We start from the raw sequence: 17,145 nt of genomic DNA on the forward strand, positions 1-17,145 counted from the left end.
AAGAATATTGATATAGTTCGTGTTAAATATATAGAATAAAAATATCTTAAGAACATTATTGACATAACAAACATGTTTGTGTTTGGATCATTAAACTTGACGTGAAAATCTGTTAGATTTGATATTACAAGTAATCATCTATTGATCTAACTTGTTGTTTGGAATATTAAAGGTTTATATCAATTATGAAGTTCATGTAAAAAATGTTAAATTTGAAGCTATTGCTAATTCATTGAAGCTATTGTTAATTTTTTTTTGGTTTTAGATCAACTTAAAAAAGAATGAAGGATGCAAATCTATACCCTAAATTGGAAATAATGAAAAAGATATAAAAATGGAGAGCGAAAGGCGAGAAAAAACTCTCTCGTCTGAGGAGGAAGACCAAATGAGGCGTTCAAATAAAAAGTTCAAAAGAACACCAGAGAATTCACCTGAATTCCAATCCAACCCTGCGCACACAGTTCATGATGTCGAAATGGGTACGATGGTTGAGGAAACAAGGGTGGAATCTCCCCACTTCCACCCCAAAGTTTCATACAGCAACATGGCTAAAGGTAATAAGGGAGGGGGAATGGCTTTCGCATCTTCTGATGCTAATGATGAGGACTATGAATCAGATGATGATTTTCCCCTGGATTGTGATTCAGATGATGAATCGTGCCCTACCATATTGCTTACAAAGGAGGAAAAACGAAGATTAAGAAGGCCGTGGAAAGACACACTGATTATCAAACTATTTGATAAGAAATTAAGTTATGAAGTGCTTATGAAGAGATTGAAAATCAAGTGGAGTCTAAAGGGAGATCTGTCCTTAACTGATTTAGATTTTGCATATTATATTGCAAGATTTACCAATATGGAAGACTATCATTTTGTTATGACTCAAGGTCCGTGGCTAATTGGAGATAGCTATTTAACAATCCGGAAATGGGTGCCAAATTTTGTTGCGGATGAAGCTCCGATCAAGTTTCTTACAGCATGGGTAAGGATTCCTAATTTGTCAATTGAATATTTTGACAAACATTTCTTGCATGAGATAGGTTCAAAGATTGGAAAAGTCATTAGCATTGATAGAAATACAGAAGCTATGAGTCGAGGACAGTACATTCGATTCAATATAGAAGTTGATCTTTCAAAACCTCTGTTATCAAGATTCTGTCTGAATGGAAGGGTATGGCGAGTTCAGTATGAAGGATTATTAAAGCAAATTTGCTTTCGATGTGGTAAGTTGGGACACAAAGAACCTGATTGCGATCTGGAAATTGTCCTTGGTGATGATGGTGAGAAAATATTGCGCAAGAAGGAGGTGCAGGTTCAACAGCCAGTTAGTAGAACTAGGCTAGAGGAACATGACCAGTTTGGGTCATGGATGCTTGTGCAAAGAAACACAAGAAAGTATACTACCAAGGCTAAGACCAATCCTCAGGCTCAGCAAGGTGATAACTTGAAAGTCACAGGTGAAGGTAAAGGTAATCATAACGCACCTAAACCTATGGTGGAAGTTCCGAATCCGAAGCAAAAGACCCATCAGGTCTGGAAACAAGTTGATAGTGCGAAAAAAGGAAATAATTCGGGATCAAGTTTCAGCATATTGGACCAGGACCAAGATATGGAAATGACTAATTTACTCAATGGTCAAGCCAATCACACTAAACAGATGGAGGTTGTTTCCTCGGATAACTCTCTAGTAGAGAAGGAAGCCGTGAATTTAGGGGATGACAGAGATTCTGTTAGGGAGGATAAAGCTTTATTCGAGGCAACTCAGAAAGAGATGGAAGTTGATATGGATGGTCAAGATATTGTTGACTTGGGTGCCACGTTGAAAAATATGGAAGGAAAAGATTTATCTTTGAATCAGAATAAAGGAAAAGATAAAAATAAATCAGGAAAGTCTTTCAATCTAGAAACAGGGGAGATTCATATCAATCCTATTCTAGATAAGGAAAATATTAATCCTTTTCCCAAAAAAGATTTATATGGAAAATATTTTATTTCACCTAAGAGAGGAGTGATAGTGACTTCAATCCCAATTGCAAGTGTTACTCCTTCTGCCTTGCGTGAACACAATCAATCAAAAGAGTGTGCTATTGACAATGAACCACATTCTGAGCCAGGGGATCCCCCGGATCCAATTACTTTGGAGATGCGTGTACCCCCTTCGTACACGGCGTTCGTGGACTACCAGATGGAGGGACCAACCATGGTTTCAGTTCATCCGCTAGCGAACAGAGTGAATCTGGAAGTGAATTCGTTCCTGCCTCCCCGACACGACCCCCCGGAGATGCTGGCTATGGTGGAAATTCCCATGAGAACGAGAGGACCGATGTATGCATTGAGGGATGCATACATAAGTCTTCGGCCTAATATTCCATTGAATATTTTTGACCGTTTCCCTATATTCCTGAATTTTAATATGTCTATGAAAATTATGGTATGGAATGTACAAGGAGCGGGAAATAAATTAGCTTCGATTCGGGAGTTAATTAGAATTAATAACCCTACGGTATTAGCTTTGGTGGAGACTCATCTTAGTGGTGAGCAAGCACAGAAGGTATGTGATAGAATTGGTTTTTCAGGACAAACCCGAGTGGATGCTCAAGGTTTTAGTGGGGGGATATGGTTGTTCTGGAGGGAAGAAATTGTTTCAGTTACTGTGTTGGACAATCATTCCCAACATATCACTGTCGAGATTGAAAAAAGAGGTGAAGATCCCTGGATGTTTTCTGCAATCTATGCTAGTCCCGATGCTACTTTAAGGAAAGATCTTTGGAATGAGTTGGAAAGAATAGGAAAAGCATACAATGGACCATGGCTTCTCGCAGGTGATTTCAATGACACTGTGAATTTATCAGAGAGACATGGTAATGGAGGATCAGAGATGCAAAGAAGGTGTCAAAATTTCTCTAATTGGATCGATGAAAATGGACTAATTGACTTGGGATGCTCAGGGCCTGCTCACACATGATTTAGAGGTCTTAGTCCGAGTACTTATAAATCTGCCTGTCTTGATAGAGGACTAGTCAATGAAGAGTGGCGTTTACGCTTTGCCGAAGGTGCTGTTAGGAACCTCCCTAGATCAACTTCGGATCACTGCCCAATTTTAGTAAGCACTAATGGTTTTGCCCCTATTCCAACTGCCTTAAAGCCCTTTCAATTTCAGGCTGCCTGGCTTTGTCATGAAAAATTTGAAAAATTTGTTGAGGGTAATTGGGATAAAGATAAGCAGCTGGTCCCTTTGCTAAAAGAATTTGCAGTGAAGTTAAATGATTGGAATAAATCAGTTTTTCACAATATTTTCAGAAAAAAGCTGAACTTTGGGCACGTTTAGAGGGAATTCAGAAAGCTCTTGCTAGTGGAGGTCCTCTGTATCTCATGAAATTAGAGGAGAAATTAAGAAAAGAGATGAACTTAGTGCTTGAACAAGAAGAATGGTTGTGGTTTCAGAAATCTCGAGCGGCTGCAATCTGTGATGGAGACAAGAATACTAGGTACTTTCACTTAACCACTATCATTAGAAGGAAAAGGAATCGAATAGAGACTCTAATGGATGACAGTGGTGTATGGCTGAATGAACCTGATCAAGTGAAAGAAGTAGTGCTGAACTACTGGAAAAAATTGTTCACCGAAGAACCATGTCAAGGTAATAGGCCTGAGTTATTGCGTGACTACTTTCCTCCTATTGATGCGTCTGATTGGGAAACAATAAACAGACCCTTTGTTGAGTGTGAGGTCTTGGCAGCATTACAAGATATGGACCCTTATAAAGCCTCGGGGCCAGATGGGTTTCAGCCGCTTTTCTTCCAAAAATTCTGGAAAATTGTGAAACCGAATGTGATTAACTTGGTGTTAGATGTGCTAAGTGGTAAAATGTTTCCAGAGGGTTTTAATGACGCGTTTCTTGTTCTCATACCGAAGTTGGAGGTTCCAGAAAAAGCTAATCACTTTCGTCCAATTGGATTGTGCAATATTTCATATAAAATTGTGACGAAGGTAATTGTTAATAGGCTTAAGCCAATTTTGCCTACCCTTATTTCTCCGACTCAGTGTAGTTTTGTTCCTAAAAGACAAATTACGGACAATATAATTATTGTTCAAGAGATGTTACATACGATGAGGAGAAAGCAAGGCAAGGTGGGGTACATGGCAGTTAAAATTGATTTCGAGAAGGCTTATGATCGGCTTCGATGGACATTCATTAAAGAATCTCTTTTGGAATTAAGGCTGCCACAAATCACGGTCGACATTGTAATGCTATGTATCACTTCGGCTAAGTTGAGCATCCTATGGAACGGTGAACCTACTGTTCAATTTTCTCCCTCCCGAGGAATTCGTCAAGGTGATCCATTATCTCCTTACTTGTATGTGATATGCATGGAGCGTTTAGCTCATCTTATTGATAGAGAAGTAGCTCTAGGAGATTGGAGACCAGTGAGGGCTAGTAGAGGCGGACCCCCAATTACTAACCTTGCTTTTGCCGATGCCTTAATCTTGTTTTGTGAGGCAAGTGAGCAACAAGCTTTGATTATGAAAAAGTGCCTTGACAATTTTTGTAAAGCTTCTGGCAGTAAAGTGAGCGTGGATAAATCAAGGATTTATTTCTCTCCAAATACTAATCTTAATGTTAGAGATAAAGTGTGTAGGGTGCTTGATATGGAGAGTACGGATGATTTTGGGAAGTACCTAGGGGTGCCTACTTTGAACGGCCGAGTAACAAAGGCAACGTACCAATATCTTATTGATAAGGTAGATGCTAAATTGGGGGGCTGGAAGGCTAAAACTCTATCTATGGCTGGACGCACTACTCTAACTCAAGCTTCATTAACTTCTATTCCCACATACACAATGCAATCAGCGAAAATCCCAAAAGGAGTGTGTGATGTTATTGATAAGAAAGCAAGAGGCTTTATTTGGGGTAGCACTGAAGAAAAGCGCAAAATGCACCTAGTCTCGTGGGATGCTGTGACTCAACCAAAATGCAATGGAGGGTTAGGCATTCGTTCGATGCGCCAAGCTAATGCAGCATTCATGGTAAAGTTGGGCTGGAGAGTCTTGACTGATGCGGATTCTCTATGGTCAAGAGTTTTGCGCCACAAATATTGCGAGGGAAGGTGTGATATAGATATGTTCAAGCAAAGGAACGATGCTTCGAATGCTTGGAAAGGCATCATGGAAAACATTGATACATTGCGAAAAAGGGGTACAAGTAGCTGTTGGTAATGGGAAAGGTACTAAGTTCTGGCATCATCCCTGGGCTATTGATAAGCCGTTAACTGATGTGGCTATTATCCAACCCTCTGCTGATATCCTAGATTACAAAGTTCAGGACATATGGGACATTAATCGAGGTTGGAAGCTGGAGCTATTCTCTGATTTTTTACCAAGTGAAATCCTTAATGCCATTCAAGCGTATGAACTGCAGGAAGATGATGAGGCTGTAGATAGCATCTACTGGAAAGGTACGCCATCAGGTGGTTTTAGTATGAAATCTGCTATGACTATTATAAGGAATGAAGATGAACTTGAAGCAAATAAGAACCCGCATTGGAAGATTATTTGGAATCTTTATGCTCCTCAACACATCAGGTTCTTTTTCTGGTTGACTTATAGGGATCGATTGATGACGAATGCAGCTAGGTTCTTAAGACACATCACTACTGATCCAAGGTGTCTCATGTGTGGGAATGTGGAAGAGGATGCTGATCATATCCTTCGCCATTGCCCAGCAGCAATAGTTGTCTGGCGAAAATTGGGGATCAACTTGAGTGATCCTTGGTTCCAATTGTCTTTCAAAGAGTGGTTGATCCATAATCTGACTAAGTCTGCTGATAAAGAGGGCTGGGCTTTGGTTTTTGCTGTTTGTTGTTGGTGGCTTTGGAGGTGGAAAAACTCTAGAAGTTTTGACAGAGAGGTAGACATTCCTCTGGACCAGGCTGCTTTCATTATAGCAAGAGTGGGGGAAATCCGCAGAGCTTATGCACTAAATCAGGGGACTGATAACAGAAAAAGAAAGAGAGAAGAAATTTATGTGAGATGGGATTTACCTCCTGTTGGATGGGTGCGGTTAAATACAGATGGAGCTGCAAAAGGGAACCCGGGTCTGGCTGGTGCAGGAGGTGTAATCCGAGGATCTAGTGGTGAGATTCATGAAGCGTTTGCGCTTAAGTGTGGAACTTGTACTTGTACCCGAGCTGAATTGCTTGGAGTCCTTAGGGGCTTGGCTATAGCGTGGAATGGTGGTCATCGAAAAGTTCAAGTTCGAGTTGATTCAGAGGTAGTTGTACGTATATTAGTGGATCCTACTCCATCTAACTCTCCATTTATTCACATTATCCGAAAGTGCAAGGCCTTAATCGTGAGGAACGGTTAGGATGTTACAATCGGACATTGCTACAGAGAAGCCAATAGAGCAGCAGACTGGCTAGCTAACTATGCGGTGTCTATGGAGCAAAAATTGGTTATTTTCGAGGCGATCCCGAAGGATCTTCATGCCGTTTTATTGGAGGACCTTAGTGGAGTATCTATTCCAAGGCTAGTTCCGAGGGATAGGGAGTAATAAGCTTTTAGTTGCTGTCTTGTTTTTTTTTTATTTGCTTTTTCTGTTTTGCTTTTTGTTTCTAGTTCTGGCTTTGTATTTCTTCTTGGGGCTTGCCCCTCCTTTTCACCCAAAAAAAAAAAAAAAAAAAAAAAAAAAAAAAAAACTAAATTGGAAGGGTTCCACAAAAGTATAATAGGGTTCCTTTAAAACAATCAAGGGTATAACTCATTACACTAAATTGGAAGGGATCCATTAAATTATTATAGGGGTTCTAGTGAAATATAGAAGGGTTCCATTGGAACAAGAAGAGTACTATTGTTTAGACTGAATTGGAAGGGATCCACTAAATTATTGTAGGGTTCTAAGGTTCCATTGAAGCAATGAAGGGTACAACTCAATAAATTGAATGCGAAGGGTTTCAATAAATTATTGTAAGATTCTACTGAAACACTATAGGGTTCCATTGAAACATTCAAGGGTACAACTCTTGGGTTCCATTGAAGCAATGAAGGGTACTCTGGGTTCCATTGGAACAATGAAGGGTGCAACTCTTCATATTGACTTGGAAAGGCTTCAATATTGTAAGGGTACAACTCAAACCAAATAAATATTTTACTGTATAACTCAAATCAAATAAATAAAAACACAATGACATCACGTTACCAAAGAATGAGTAATAGAAACACAATAAAAATAATAACATAAATTTAAACAAAGTTCATTACACAGAGTTATGGTCATGATCAAGTTTATTATACATAGATAATATACATAGCCTTTTTGAAACTGCATACCTGATTTTCACTTATCTAAACTTATCTGAACTTATTTTAGTTGTAATTTGAACTTGGACAACCCTTATCATAACTTATTTTTCCTGAACTAAATTTATCTGAACTTATTAAACTTGAAATAAGAGAAATTAAGGTGAACAAAATAGACTCTAATATCATCAAGTTTAAACACTTACACTTCATAACTTCTACCTATAGAGAGTGAAAGATAGTTCAAGTAGTTAGAATTTGTCTTCTGATTCATATCGATTCTTATCACCTGCCCTTGGGGTTCTCAATTTTCTGATTAAACAACTTCTACTTTTTGACTTAATTATTACTTTAATTTTTTACTATAACATGATATAAAAATATTAAATTCTACTATAGTATACATAATACTTATTGCGCATTAGAGTGTGTATATGTTGTTATTATTTGGATTAGGCATTTAATACTATACCCTAAAATATTTTCTCATAGGAATTTAGGAATATAGTAGTACCCTAGTAGGTGCCAATGGTACCCTCGTGGAGAACAAATGCACCCTTGTTTTACTCAATGATATTCATTTTTCAATTGTACCGTACGATATTATAATGGAATGCTTTCAATATGTAGTGGTATCATTGTAACATTAAAGGGCTCTTAGTTCTTATCTACCATTTGGTTTTGTGTTTTGAACACAACATACCAATCTTCTTCACAACATACTCACATTAACTACATACATATTGCTAATACAAAATGAATGCTACCACTACAATATTCAATTTACCATTTCAATTGTCAATTGTCAATTTAAATTTTCGACTCCACCTAATGAACCCTAAATTTAATTTCAACTTAAATTTTCGACTCCAATTGAACCCTATTTTACTCAATTCAACAATAAATTACATTGTTACAAATAATTGCTTTTCTCAACTTCTATTTTCAACAACATTGATTAAACCCTAAAATTTGAGTAATTATTCGACTAAAGTGTTGATTTTTAAATACTTACCCCTTTCAACAACTCCCTTATAGCAGCACCATCGCACGCCTCTTCGACCTCACCTCCTCCTCCATCCTTCACCAGATCCAGCACCAGTAAATCATCATCCCTGGTGTTACTAACGACAGCTTCCTCGTCGTTAGTAACACCATCCATTGCATTTGCCTAAATTCCACACAATTTAAAGATGCTTGTGTGGAGCTCTCGAGTTTTTACCAACCTCTCCCATGGTGTTCAAATTTCTGGATTTAGGGAAATAAGGGAGAAGAGGCTGCTAAGTTTTTGGCTTTCCCAAAATTCTTGAACAAGTTAAGTTTTTTAATCACCTGTCTCTTTCTCCTTTTGCGAAAATTCTTGAAAGACTATTTTATTCAGATGTCACTTTCTTCTATTGGGACCACTCCGTTCTATTTGTTAGCTTCCAGTTTACTTTTCCCTCCAAAACCCAGCGCCGTTTTACTTTTTTTTCCACTTTATTGCAAAAATGCCATTGAGAGACACTTCACAAACGTCTCACAACCCTGCATTTCTACTTCCTCCTACTTCCTCGAGTAACATTATTATATATCTATTTCTATTACTATATAAAATTTTACCACTTTTTAAGTTGATGATATGGCACCTCATCATTGGCCAAAAAAAAAATCAATTTGATATTGTCATTTTGTAGATCCAGTCTTCTCAAGAATACCTCTCAAAAGTATATGTATTCTTGCACCACTTTACTGCACAAAACCCAATCTTGTATGGAGGGTCTTAGGCCCTGTTCTTTTGAGCTTCTGGGCAGAGCAGAGTAGATTAAATTTCAGCAGAGCAGAGCAGAGCAGACTTTTGGATAACAAAGTAGAGTAGAGCAGAGCCGAGCCGAGCAGAGTAGATTTCAACATTATTATTGATACTATTATCAATGTTATTATTATTAATGTTGTTGTTGTTATTTTTAATTTATTATTATTATTATTATTATTATTATTATTATTATTATTATTATTATTAAGTGCATATACGATTTAGGTGAGTGAAAACATAAATATATGTGTACCATATTTAACATATGTTAATAGTAGAAAGATAAAGACAACGGTATACTTATATTTATTTCACAAAAATTTTAAAATAAAATGATTTAATGAGTAATGATAATTTTACCTATAAATTTGTCTTAATCATACATTTTTAACCCTAATAATAATAATATACAAAGTACTACTTGAAAACAACCTCTTTTTTTTTTTTTTTTTTTTAATTCTTAAATTGTATGGGAAGATTTGAAAAATAATTCAACTCAATGAACTAACAATCAATACCCACATAAAATGTTTCGACACATTGTGATTCTAATATCAAATGTTTATAAAAGAAATTATTATTAATTGTTATTATTATTATTTATTATTTTGGAAGAATTGTTATAATTATTAGAAACTATTAATTAATAATATTATTAAATATTAATTCTTAATAGTTTGAATTATTAAATATTATTATTGATAATTATTATTAATTATTATCATGATTAATAAATATTAATTATTATTAATTGAAATATACAAATTTTTGTTAATCTGATGGCATTTTTGTAAATATATTGAAAAAACAGGGTCATTTATTTAGTACTTTTGGTGAGTTGTCCAATTATTGTTTGCTTTTGCTTTTACTGTTTGGTTAGGAAATTACATATGTACCCCTCAACTAGTACATGAAAAGACGCATATACCCCTCCACTGGTACTTGAAAAGACAATTATACCCCAGATAAACAAAATTTTGTTTATCAAGGGAATTGACTGGGTATCTCTCATTATTAATATTAATAATTATTAAAATAATTTTTAATACTAATAATTATTATAATTATTCAAAATAATAAATTATTATCATCAATACAATATTAATTATTATTGTTGTTACTCCCTCTGTGTTTTTTTAAGTGACACAATTTGACCGACACAGAGTTTTAGGAGATTTTATTGACTTTAATAAAATAAGATGTTGATGGGGTAGGTTGGAAGAGTGAGAAATGATAAAGTAAAAGAATGTGAGAGGAAGTGGGGACCATGAAAGGAGTGAGAAATGGTAAAGTAAGAGATAGTGAGGTAAAGATATATTATTAAAATGTAAGGAATTTCTAAAAGAGGAAGTGTGTCACTTAAAAAAACACGGCCGGAAATGAAAAGTGTGTCACTTAAAAAAACACGGAGGGAGTATTATTAATTATTATTTGAAAATAGAGCAGAGCATATTTCTTTTGAGCAGAGCAGATTTGATTTGAGCAGAGCAGAGTAGAGCTCAGCAAAGCAGGGCTCAACAGAGTAGCTCTAAAGAACGGGGCCTTACTCAAGATAAACTTACCTTTTTTTTTTCTTTTTTTTTTGCCAAACCTTACCTTAAAATTGTTCAGAGTTTTTTGTGAATTGTTATTTTATTGACTCATTTAATTAAACCCCTATTCGGCTATTCCTAGAACAAGGTTTTCTAGTTCATGTCTTTTACAGAATTGGATAAACTTATGATGACAGTAGAAGCATGGAGATGGGAACAAGTAGAAATCATTTTAGGCCTTTGTTTTAGATGTACATTATTTCTCTTTAAAAAAAAAAAATTGCATGAGCTTTAGGCAGTTTGGACTTTGGAGCTACTTTTGATCACGGGAGGATAAAAAAGAAGAGTAGCTTGGTCTTTATATAATCAATGTTGGCAAGAAGCCAACAGTCATAATTGAGGTGTCCTCACAAGATGCAGAAGACAAATGAGACTAGAATGTTTCGAACACAAACAGGCTACTCTAACAAAGACGTACAAAAGATTTCAGAACTGAAGAACAGTAACTGACATATCCCAATTAACTTCTTCTTAGCGAGTTTATGGATGATGGTTCAATTAAGGAGCTAGATAACAACAATCAACTCAGAAGCTAAGACATTTAGTAATAGAAGCATGGTGCCGTGGTGTGGAAAGGGAAGGAAGATATGATGACTTACAGCATACATTTAAATATAAACTGGACCGCAACATATTATTGCTAGGAGCAGAAATGAACACCATATATCAAAAGTCAGGCGGTCTCTGGATATTATAGATATCAACATGAAACATACCAGTTCTACAAGAGCTTGTATTTGTGTGAAGCGACTTCTTGAATGTATACAGGCTAATTAGGCTGCAATCCTGTAATGTTATTCTTCCCCTTCATTGTAATTCTCAATAGAAAGCGCTAACAAATAATTTTTATACACTAGTCAAAATTTTCCTAACAAGTTTTCTCCTTGTAACTACAAACAATTTCTTCAATCACTAGGTTCTTCATCAGACTCTGTGAGATCCTCATCTGAATCCTCATCTGAATCTGAATCTGACTCTGTGAGATCTTCATCAGATTGAAACTGATGACCCTCATCTTGTTGGGTCTTTGATCGAAATTCCTCCATTAATTCATCATCTGTGTCATCATGTTTACCGCTTAACTTCCTAGCTAGTATGCCTTCAAAAATGGAAGGAAGAACCTCCATGTCACCTTTCAAGTACCTGTCAATTCTGTGCTTCAGCTCTGCACATAGATATATGTCAAGAGGATGATGTAAGATAGGTAAACATAGTTTCACAATCCAGTTTGCTGCACGGGAGTTAGTGAGAGCTAGAGAGACATATACTTGAGACGGGGTAGCAGATTCCAAATTATTGAATGATAAGAATATCAACAGCAATATGAAGCTTCATGGTCCATCATAGCCTCATACTATTCTACAGTAGTCAAAACTTAAGCATTGGTAAAAGATAAGGTATTGAACATAGTAAAGAAAATTGCTTCATTTATACCTATCGAAGGACCTGAATGACACATATTCAATAAATTTTAGTTACAACACTCACCTCTTAAAGAAACAACACATTAGCTGCAAAATTACTGTACTCGGTAATTTCTTTACTTTAAAATACCAATAGTATCCTAATATATCAGACTGTCTTTCTCGCCTCATCATTAATCAAATAATGCTTTACAGGCTTACACCAACCACCACTAGTCCTGTCAACAGCATCAACAACACCCCCCTCCCCCACCCCCCCCCCCCCCCCCCACAACTACCCCAAGCAGCCAATTACTTCTCCCTCCAATGGAATCCTTTCATCCATTGACCATCAGTTAGGACCAAGCTAAACGGCCAAATACCAACAGTCGGTGTCCTCACCACAGTACATATAGATAATAGGGAGAGGAAGAATCACATATCCCCTACCCAAAATTTAGTGACGAACAAATGTGGGCAGTTATTGGTCAAGTTCTGGCAGATAGCAGTTTAAGATAACCAACTCCATCAATCCGTGCGCACATTTTGGCAGATTAAAGATGGGCATATTTATTTGTCACTTGCTAGCCAGAGGAGGGATTCAGATTGGAACTCTGGGGAGGATTGTGGTGTCCTGGAAGGTTAGGGTGGTGCCGCTCGATGCCTGTGGTAGGAGGGAGAGATTGGTTCAGGAAAGGGGTATGGAGTCAGGGAAGGGGAGAGGGTATGTGGGCAATTGATAAGCCTTTCTACTTTCCCTTTGCATGTACGTGGTTTGTGGTCCATTCCTTTTGTTGCAACTAAATAAAAACGGAGGAAGTAATACACATAATAACACCCAAATATCTAAAACTATAGATATATAGCCATCTAAAAATTTTTGATGCAGTGATCAAAGACCGGGAGTATAAAAATATTATGCAAAAGGTTAAACTATTACTTACCCTTCTCAAAGACTAACATGTTGCAATTACAAAAGTTATTTGGTAGCATTTATAAATTGAGATATATTCTATGATGATTTGATGGGGTTTTTAAAGATTAAATTTGACTATAAAGTCATATTCTTTTGTACTAAATACAGTTTATTAACTCAAACACTCAAGTAAATTAAAAATTTAGAAAATACAATAAATCCAAAAGATTGGATCTAATTCTCAATTTCCCATCAAGCTTATTTCATACCTTTTATCATAAAGGCGAATATGAAATTTCATTTCATATTTCCCTAACATGGGTTCTTAATATATTGCATTTCTACTTGATATATATATAAATATAACTTGTATTCAATTACCGACTCGCTATCAAATACTCTATGAAATATTTATTATATTCAAGATTTTTCTATTTGTTTATAAATTTAATTCAGTAAATTATGCAAATCATCTTATGATTTAGAAGTTGTTAACAAAATTCTCTCAAATTTATGATTTGTTTGTTAATTCAAAATTTAGTTAAAAAAATAATACTTCCGTGTCTTTTTAGTTGACACGTTTCTTTAGTCACGTTTGCCAATGCACTTATTCAATCATTAATATCTTTATTTATCAATAAGCAAAAATAATGAAAAGTTGATATTTTGAAAGAATATAATGTGACGAATCTAACAAGATCCACATGACTATATTTTTCATTGTGTATAGAGCACAAAACGGTCAAAGGGAGGTGGATGAATAGTGCTAAAGTCAAAACGTGTCAACTAAAAAAAACGGAGGTAATAATATTTAGCTCAAGCACAAAATATTGCACAATAATAAAATAACCATAATTTATAGCATAATCAAGTAATCATTTGTGTAAAGATAAATATAATCAAAAAACAACATCAACATCATTTGTTTTTATTTCTTGATTAGTTGCTTAATCACTTGATTTTCTCTTTGATTGGTTGTGAATATGATAATGATCATGATTAACTTTATTTTGTTTCTTCAATTCATGAGGATTAGTGAGTAGATTTTAGAGTGTTGAGAAAGCAAGTTTGATTGGTATTTTGTTGGTAATTTGGAATCTTGATCAATAGATTGTTGTAATTAAATTGATTGATGAATTCGTGCATGTGTTTAGCATAATAGGATTGATTAATCTAAAATTCATAACTTAATTGCATTGATGATCTTGATAACATGACCACTTGATTTGAGATTGTTAATTTTCAACTTGTTTGAGTTGTGATTCTACTAATTTGTTACCAAAAGCCACTCATTTCCAATTTCTTATGAATCTATCACTCAAATTAAATATACAAAAGTTTAATGATTCAAATATGATGCATTAGATTTACATTATCATATATCACAAATAATTTATTAAATTCCAAATTGTACAACATTTTGGCGGAAGACTTGTATTTCTAATTTGTGACACCTCATGTCTCTCACTCTAACCTGAGTATTTCCATCACCATAACAATTTTGGAGTAGCTCTTACCTTTACTCTTAGGTGGAATACTATTGTTGTCCACCCTACATCATACATATACATAGCATATATTTATACTTGAATATATTGGTTCTTTGCTCCACTATTCTTGCAATTGTACTTAGTTCGAGATTTTTCCACTTACAAATAGATTTCTGTTCTCTACATTTTTCTATAAGATTTTTCCATACACAAAAATTCCAGATTATTCTTTATTGTTCTAGACAATTATCGACACTAGATTTTACTAGATTACCACATTTCAACCGTAACCATTTCCTAATAATTGTTTTACATAACACTATAGGCAATGCAGTTTGTTGTATACATGTATACATACTAATAGACCTCCATTCGCTATTCAAATTACTGAAAGCAAAAGGAAACCCACATTCGAGGGCAGTACCTCCACACTACTTAAAATATTTTACCATAGACCATCTTTCAAAAACAGACTTACTAGTGTTACTACTTTCTAGACACCCAACAACATTTCTAGTTTCAGATATATAACAAAACAAATGCAGAAAAAGGGAATCACCACTGATATATGTACTATGTAGTAAACTAGTAATAGCCTTACATTAATTTCCGAAGTTCAATTCAACTTCAATAGCATCACTTCCAACATCTTAAAACATTATTAAGAAGTTTCAATGTAACAAACCACAATACATCCACAAGCTCAAAACTTTCAAGAATATCCACAAGATTATACATTCAACAAAACATATTTTACATCAATGAAACTTATTTTACACATTAGTATTAAAATTATACTATTTGCAATGCATCCAAAAACACGAACTTCAATTCAATCAAAATCAAAAGTATTCAACAAATTAAAATTGAAAGCATCTGTACCAGCAGACAGGTAATGCGATGAAAGAAAAGAGATTAATAGATTAATTCATTCATCGAGCTGTTTAAGACCGGTAATTTTTATTCAATTTATGTATTGGAAGCTAGAACACTTCTCATTTACAGGGGCAGAGAGAGTTCACCATATGAAGCAACAGCAAATACACTACAAATCAGAAAATTAAATGTCACAAATTCGAACCTCAAAATGCAAACTACGAATGAAGACTTTAATCGCATTTGCAAATGATTCGAAAAAATCAAATCGAAGTTGAATTTGCAGGATTATTATATATGCTCCTCTTGACACGTTAATCGGTATCGAAAAAAAGCCGACTAACGCAACGCCTCGGAAAGCAAATTTGCATAGAATTAATGTTAAACAAACAATAAAATCTAACACAATCACATAAATAAAAACTCAATTTACATGAATACAGTCTCCTCCTAATTGTTGTTGCGGGATCGAACACGGGTTCTCCCTAGTGTAGTCCCAATCACTACTACACCAACAACCAGTTGGTAATTTACATGAATAATGTCACTGTATAATACTTCGTAAACATTAAGTTATAGTATAATATTGTTCCATATTCTTCTCATAAAACGAACAAATTCAACTTCAATTGATTTTCAATAATATAACATAAAAATAAAATACAAGATAATATAATGAAAAGTAGAGAATCACCTTGAGTAGTGACATCAGTGGGTAAATCGTCAAGAAAAGAAGATTCAGGATTTTCATTACTGCTTTGAACCTCAGAAGGTTTAGAGTGAGAAGAGGACTGAGATGAGGAATATTGACGCAAGAATGCAGAAAAAGAGGAGAAAGAAAATAAAGTTGAAGTTTGAGGTTTACAAATTGATTTGGGAATGGAGTTTAGTTGGATGGTTCTGAGTCTACGGAGGAGGAGCAGTCTATTCATGGCGGCTTTCTTTAAAAAAATTTTGGTGGGCTCCGATAGTTTTGCCGGAAACAAGTGCAAATTTGAGTGAGTTTGGAATAGAAATTAGCCTACACCATGCCCTTATTTATCTCTTCTTAAAATAATAATATTCAATTCTGTAAAAATAATTTCATTCAGCAAATATAATTTCAGTTTAGTAAATGTAAAGAAGAAATATAATAGAGATTGAGCAAAAATAATTTCAGTTCCGTAAAAATAATTTCATTTCAGCAAAGATAAGGTGAAATAAACGAGGTCTAAGTGCTTTGAATAATTTATCATGATAATCTATTATTATTAATGAAAATTTATTTTCCGCATTTAAAATAAGTAGGGTTGAAAATTGTGTCTAAAGATTAGAGTTTCTTCTTTTAATGGGCTCCAGCTATAATGTTGGTAAACTGACATCGTAAACTTTTTTTTTAACACAAAGAGACGATTATATTATATTAGGCTAATGCCAGTAGATCATAATCTAAATTGTATTAGTTTATTCACGTTAAGTAGGTCATAATCTAACTTGTATGGACTTAAGTTCGGAATTTATTCACGGGTCTCAAATTCTCAATCTATGCCTGGGACACGGATACCATTCACTTTGACAATACAAGAAACTCTGCAGTCTCTGAAAATACAATAAAACATTTCACCCCATACAAAATCCAGGAACGCTAGGTAATGATCGTAAAATTATATTTTCTATGAACTCTAGTAGCATATGCCGTACCCCTATGACATTATTCTGCCACCAACATCAGGTTTAACGACGCTCCTATCAACATGCTCATTCTGAAACACTCTGCTTTGTATGCAGAAAACAC

At 35.0% G+C, this 17,145-nt stretch overlaps 2 protein-coding genes and 1 non-coding gene across 3 annotated transcripts; 1 reads left to right on the forward strand and 2 right to left on the reverse strand.

Annotated features, from left to right (window-relative positions):
* The first annotated feature begins 334 nt into the window (after positions 1-334).
* Positions 335-6,367, forward strand: LOC145596924 (uncharacterized). The gene is made up of 4 exons (XM_081653117.1): positions 335-2,889; positions 2,971-3,253; positions 3,301-5,028; positions 5,120-6,367. Exons 1-4 carry the CDS (start codon positions 335-337, stop codon positions 6,365-6,367), a joined length of 5,814 nt encoding a protein of 1,937 aa, XP_081509243.1.
* A 4,996-nt stretch (positions 6,368-11,363) lies between these two features.
* LOC145598299 (uncharacterized) lies at positions 11,364-16,354 on the reverse strand. The gene is made up of 2 exons (XM_081654637.1): positions 16,066-16,354; positions 11,364-11,851 (listed from the first exon to the last, which is right to left on the reverse strand). Exons 1-2 carry the CDS (start codon positions 16,301-16,303, stop codon positions 11,592-11,594), a joined length of 498 nt encoding a protein of 165 aa, XP_081510763.1. The 5' UTR covers positions 16,304-16,354; the 3' UTR covers positions 11,364-11,591.
* LOC145599984 (small nucleolar RNA snoR137) lies at positions 15,370-15,530 on the reverse strand. Its single transcript, XR_014104224.1, has one exon. It is a non-coding gene; the product is annotated as a small nucleolar RNA snoR137 (small nucleolar RNA).
* Positions 16,355-17,145: the final 791 nt, after the last annotated feature.

Source organism: Chenopodium album, chromosome 20, assembly GCF_948465745.1.
Source record: "Chenopodium album chromosome 20, dcCheAlbu1.1, whole genome shotgun sequence".
Lineage (NCBI taxonomy): Eukaryota > Viridiplantae > Streptophyta > Magnoliopsida > Caryophyllales > Amaranthaceae > Chenopodium > Chenopodium album.